At 33.6% G+C, this 6,000-nt stretch overlaps 1 protein-coding gene across 4 annotated transcripts in view; it reads right to left on the reverse strand.

Moving 5' to 3' along the window:
* LOC103463088 (discs large homolog 1-like protein) overlaps window positions 1-5,482 on the reverse strand; it is a 122,137-nt gene extending 116,655 nt beyond the window's left edge. The window contains exons 1-2 of one of the 4 annotated variants that reach the window (XM_008406246.3): window positions 5,201-5,482; window positions 3,610-3,780 (exon numbers count right to left, since the gene is read on the reverse strand). In XM_008406246.3, coding sequence (XP_008404468.2) covers window positions 3,610-3,780; window positions 5,201-5,219 — 190 coding nt within the window. In that variant the 5' untranslated portion in view covers window positions 5,220-5,482. The remainder of the gene's footprint in view (window positions 1-3,609; window positions 3,781-5,200) is intronic. The other 3 variants (XM_017304455.2, XM_017304454.2, XM_017304456.2) reach the window with 3 other exon arrangements.
* Between the last annotated feature and the right edge of the window lie 518 nt (window positions 5,483-6,000).

Here is a 6,000-nt window from a genome sequence, read left to right on the forward strand (position 1 = left end):
CAGTGTATAGGGGAAGAAGCTGCTGGACTGATGTAAACCTCCAACTTTATTTCCTCAGCGTTTCGACTGTTTTGCAGCAGTCAAACAGGTTTTTGAGTTATGTTTAAAGTTGACAGGAAATTTGAAAATATCACTAATTATGTTATTGGAAGACTTTTGCACATTTTTATTATTTTTTTTACATATTTGTTCAAACTTACATGATGCTCACCAGGGTTATAAAACACCGAGGGAAACACCATTGTTTTATTTCAAACTGGCTGCAAAAGAAAGTACAGAGTCCTTTCCTCCTTAGAGAATGAACAAACTCAAAGCCAGATCACATCTGCTAATCACTCACCTTTCAATTAGCAAATGTCATACTGAGCTTTATGGTCAAGCTGCTTTAGCTTCCTCACCTTTGCTGCTCCTTCTTACAAGCCTCTTTGCAATCACGCTGTTCTCCGTCAGATTTAGTCAAGGTGACAGCTGCTGATCTCTCTTAGCTGGTAGTAGCTAATTACATTTACTTGAATAACTTTTTCTTTTTTACGTACTTTTACTGTGCTGTACAAAATACTTTTACTTGAGTAATTTAATTATGAAGTATTTCTACTCTTACTTGAGTAAAATTTCTGGATTTTATACCTACTGAGTGAAAAACAAACATATTTTAACCAAAAACTCACCAGACAAACACCTGTAGTTTCTGTTAAAGTTTCATAAGTTTTTTTATTGAAAGAAACTGATTTGGAAAAAAATTATTTTGCCTGATTTTGTTGTTTTTTGTTGCTTATATGAATTAATGACATTTTTGCCCTTAAAATACCAAACATTCAACTTAATTTTATATTTTGGACCATCTGATTATGTAATTTTAAAATATGAAATGATTGATAATTTGATCAGTTACTCAGCACTTGAGTAGAATTTTTTTTACCAAATACATTTTCTTTTTGTTTTATTTGAGTAATGTCTTAGCTACTTTTTACTTTTACTTAAGTAAAAATATGTTGAAGGAGTTTAACTTACTTGAGTACAATTTGTGGGTACTCTGCCCACCTCTGTAAAGCATGAAAGGCAGCAAAACTAATTTAATCAAAAGGTAAATAGCATATCTAGACATTATGATAAAAGTGTTTTACAACTATTTATAGTTGTAGATGCTTCTAAATATTTGTAGGGACGCAAATAAATAATGTTTTCTTTTGTTGTAAGCAATTGCTGCAACATAATAATATACAAAACAGAGAACCAGGTATGTGCAAATAAGCCTGTCACAATAACAAACTTTTCTGTACGATAAATTGTCCCAGAAGTTATTGCGATAAATGATAATGTTGTTGTTTTGAGACCATTTTCAAGTAACATAATGTTATGAAAGAACACATTCCCAAAGATCAATAAACTTTAAATTCTAATGAACATTTAACACTGTAACTGGAAGACATTTTAAATATAAAAAATAAAACAGCAAATAAAATGAACTGCAAACAAAAATGTCCTTCAGAAAATAGCCACTTAGATATGATTAAAATAAAAATCTCTAAACATCTCGATGTAAACACTGCTAGCCAAACAGATACCTGGTGCACTGAGGCCCTCAAGTGTACAGATGGAATACTGCAACAAAAAGTGTTCATGTTTTCATACCTTCAAAGGAAAAGTTAAAACAGCTTCCACTTATCTTATTAAAACCACTACACTGCAAAAACACAAAATCTTACCAAGTATTTTTGGTCAAGTTTCTAGTGTAAATATCTTATTACACTTGAAATAAGACAAAACTAACTTACAAATAACTTTTCAGTAAGATATAAGAGCTTGTTTTGAGTAAATAATTACTCAAAAATGGGAAATAAGTAAATTATATAACTTATGACAAAACAGTTTTGCCTTATTAGTGGAATAATCTGCCAATTCAATAAAATAAGCTCCTGAATCTTGCTAAAAAGTTGCATTTAAGTTAATTTTGTCTCATTTCAAGTGTAATTAGATATTTACTACAAACTAGACCAAAAACACTTGGTAACACTTGCAGTACGGCCACTTTGTGAATGTAGCACAAGATGTAGGTTTTACTTCCCCTCCCTGTATGCATGCAAAGGCAATTAAGTAATAAATCATCGCTCATATCAGCAAAGCAAACTCCAAAAGGTTTGGTAACTTTTACAGCCTAGTAAGAGATAAAGAGGAGAAAGGAAACTGTGATGCCGCAAAAACATTTAAAAGAACGTCTTACTTCTTCTCAGACTCATAATCACCAAACAAGTGATGTATTTGCATGTTTGAGTAAACATGTACATTTGATAATACGGCATTGTATTTACACTTAAAAACTATTAAAGTTCTACTTTTTATTATGTTTTGTTCCCTCTTGGTGAAATGTCTGTCTGAAATAAAATTCATCATCATCAACAACAAAGACACACTTGTGGTTTGTGGAAAATTGAAGTAGGAATTTTTAAAATAAGCTTTGGAAATTAGACCAAAATCTGTAAAATAAAATGTTTTAATTTAAATATAAAAATCTGTAAAATGTTTAGATTAAGATCTGGCTGTTGGCAGATCCTTTGAAGAATCTAACCATATTTAATTTTCCTCTGGGATTAATAAAATATGTTTGAATTTGAAATAAATAGCCAACAGATTAATGCTGTATTAAGCACTGTATTAATGCTAAATCAAGCTTTTCACATGTTAGAAGTATTTTTTTAGCTGCAGATGAATCATTTGCTATAAATCATCAAGTGTTCATTAAAGGAATTAGAGAATTAAACTACAAAACATTTTCCATCATCATGATGCAACTTTATCACCAGAGAGGAAAATGAGTGAAAGGTGAGCGGCATGTAAACAAATTATGCAAACAAGTTCAGAAACATGTAAAAAAAGAGATATTTGGTAGTTTAGGTGATGTAAAGTCAGATACCTTCAGTAGGCGAATCTGATCCTCTGGCTGACTGGTTTTCACTTTAAATGGAGATATTCTTGTTTACACTACCAAATATTTCATGCTATGAAAAACAGATGCAGTTTGCTAAAAGTTAGAACTAATGTACAGAAAATAACTGGAATTTAATGCTAACTGGTGTTATTTTTTTAATGAGAGTAAAAATATTAAAGGATAGATAAAACAATATATCATTAAGATACACATATTTATGACGGAGATGTTAGACAGATAATAAAATAAGTAAATTAAATTTCTGGCAAACATTTCTCAACTTTTCAAACTGAGAAGTTTTCTAGTTTTTTCTAGAAAACTTCTGATAATCTCAAAATTTCAGAATTTTTTTATGGAAATTTACTAATTTTTTTAGGAAGAAGATTTTTGACATCGATCTGAACATTTCTGAGTTGTTTTTTCCTAGCAATTTTTCAACTTTTCAAACTCAAAGACTTCTGAGTTTAATTAATTAAAAAATTTCTGGGTTTTTTTTCCACAGATTTATTTCTTTCCATAATGACCTGAATGCGCCATTGTTCATATTTTTCCCCATTTATTTATGCATTTTTTCACAATTTGTCAGTCTTTTCTAGTCATTTCATAGCCTAAAACTCCTTTTTTTTTATTTAAAAAAGGAAAAAATGATGCTGGTTCCTATTTGTTGTGCAAAATGTTCTTACCAAGAAGAGCACTGAAGAGTTGACTTTGGAAGACGTTGATGACTCGGTCCAAAGACTGCGTCAGCTGACGGTCCTCCTCTGCAGAACCCTGTTTGCTCTGACTCTGGTTCTGCTGTCTCTGGTTCAGTTTGACCCGGTACTGCTGGAGCAGCTCCAGGGCCCGCTGGGCATCTTATGAGAATACATAAAATATGTCACAAATAACATCAACATTACAAAATAAGACCAAATCCAAAGTAAAGTAAGGAGATTATGCATTTTGCGTTAAAAGCCTTCATAAAATTGTAGATTATTGTGGTTTAAGAGCTGGATTGGATTAAACCTGGTTGAAATAATATGATTATACACTGAAAATAAAATAAAACAGGTTTAATTTATGTCACAAATTGGTTTCAAACTTATGTAAACTATCCTTGTTTTTAAAAGTAGCTTTACAAGAACAGCCTCAGTAATGTTCTTATTCAGGTGTTTCCAAATCTTTCTGTTGCCTGAAGACAAATGTCAATATGGAGCAGTTCCTGCAAGCAACTGGTCCAGCTGGAAAAACAAACCTGTAAATGTGTGTGACCTTTGAACTTTAGAAATAAACTTCATTTTAGTATCCTGGGTTAATTTAATTGGACTTAAAATGCAAACACATCACAGTAATTTAAAATAACATTGAAAATTTTATGCAATTAGTTATAATCAAAACGTAAAACGAATGCATAGATTCATTACACAAACAGAAATATATGTCGAATATTTTACTTCTGATAACTTTGGTATTAGAACCCAAACCTTCAGTTTCTCAGAAAATTGTAAAATTATTATACTTAGTAAAGATTTTTTTTCATCTTCCTTTTACCAAAACTTAATTGAATTGTTGATCAGTTAGTCCAGGAATTGAAACTTTTGGTACAATTGTTAGTCGCGAAGTCCTGCTGGAAAATGAAATTAGAATATTCTTAAATCTATATCTAAAGTTTCATTTCCATTTTTTGGGACTTTGTAAAACACAGTGGACTCCCCCAATCATCAAACATTGAGCAACGTGGATTACGAATCTCTAAATTTACTTTGATTTGAAAACACCAAAACAATCCAGTCATGCTAGGTGCTTGTGAGATTTTCTCTGCCCTATTTTTTTCTTCCACTCAACTTTCCATTAATATGCCTGGATACATGACTCCGAAAAACCAGCCTACCATGTAGGATTTCTTCGTCTTCTTTGTTGGTGCCATTTACTCTCGATTACAGCGCTCCTCAACATGATACAGTGGGACATGACACGACCACAACATTTTTTGTCGGCTAAACCCTTATTACTCATATATGTGCATTGGAATCGTTAGTGTGAACTGCTAAGGTCAAATAGCTTCTATTTACTTCACATATCAGAGCAGTGAACAATTAAACCATAAACTGCGGGTGTTTCAGAAAAGTTCGTGCACCGGCGAAACAGGATCCGATCAACGCGACATTTTCCGAGCGCTAAAGGCGATTTATTTCCAACAGTTTGGAATAAGGAAAAGCTCGGTATTAAGTTTCTCAACGAGCTGCAAGTTAACAATAAAACGGGAGGATATTTAATAAAAAAGAGTTGAGTTACCTTTCTGTCGCACAGGCATGGTGACAGGCGCAGCGCAGCTTGTGTTGCTGTGTGGGAGTGTGTGCGTGTTATTACAGATGTGTGCGTCTGTCCTGCCGCAGCCTTCCTCCAAACTGGGACACCGAAATGTCTCCGCAACAATTGGTCGCTTAAAGCTAAAGGAAACTTGTTCAAAACAAACAAACAAACAAAGACGCTGCTTTTCGCTGACATAAACGATAAAACACCTGAACTTAGTAGTCCGCCGGTAACGCCTGACTTTTATTATTTATTTTTTCTTTCGCTTTAAAGTAAATCCCGGTCAAACTAGTTCTCCATTTCTTCATTCAGGTGTCTTGACGTGGTCCAACCGGTTTGGCCAACACACACACTCACACACACAGTCAGTAAAGAGGCTCTTTATAAGGAGCTTGTGTGTCCTGCTGGTATTGTGATGTTAAACAGCTATATTGTGCGCAGTGGATAAACGCCCCATCTATTTCAGGGTGTGCGCTGAATCCACACCTAATCCACTCACAGCAGAGTAAAAGATTTAGTTTTTTCCCCTGACAGATCTCTCATCTGTATTAGATATAGACTCAGAAAGCTGCCTCTTGCCCTTATTGTGTTTGGTTTGTGTGGATTTATATTTGTTTGTTTTTAAGTTGTTTAAAACGAGTGGGTGGTAGAGAAATGTTACAGGTGTAATCCAAGCAGTGGCCTGGGCTTGTTCGTTCCCGTGCGGGTCTGAAAAATGTGTGGTTTGTAAAGCTAACCTCTAGCCACGGCTTGTTGCTGCAAAGTCAACACACACGCATACA

Source organism: Poecilia reticulata, chromosome 4 (assembly GCF_904066995.2).
Source record: "Poecilia reticulata chromosome 4, P_reticulata-male-v2, whole genome shotgun sequence".
NCBI classification, from domain to species: Eukaryota; Metazoa; Chordata; class Actinopteri; order Cyprinodontiformes; family Poeciliidae; genus Poecilia; species Poecilia reticulata.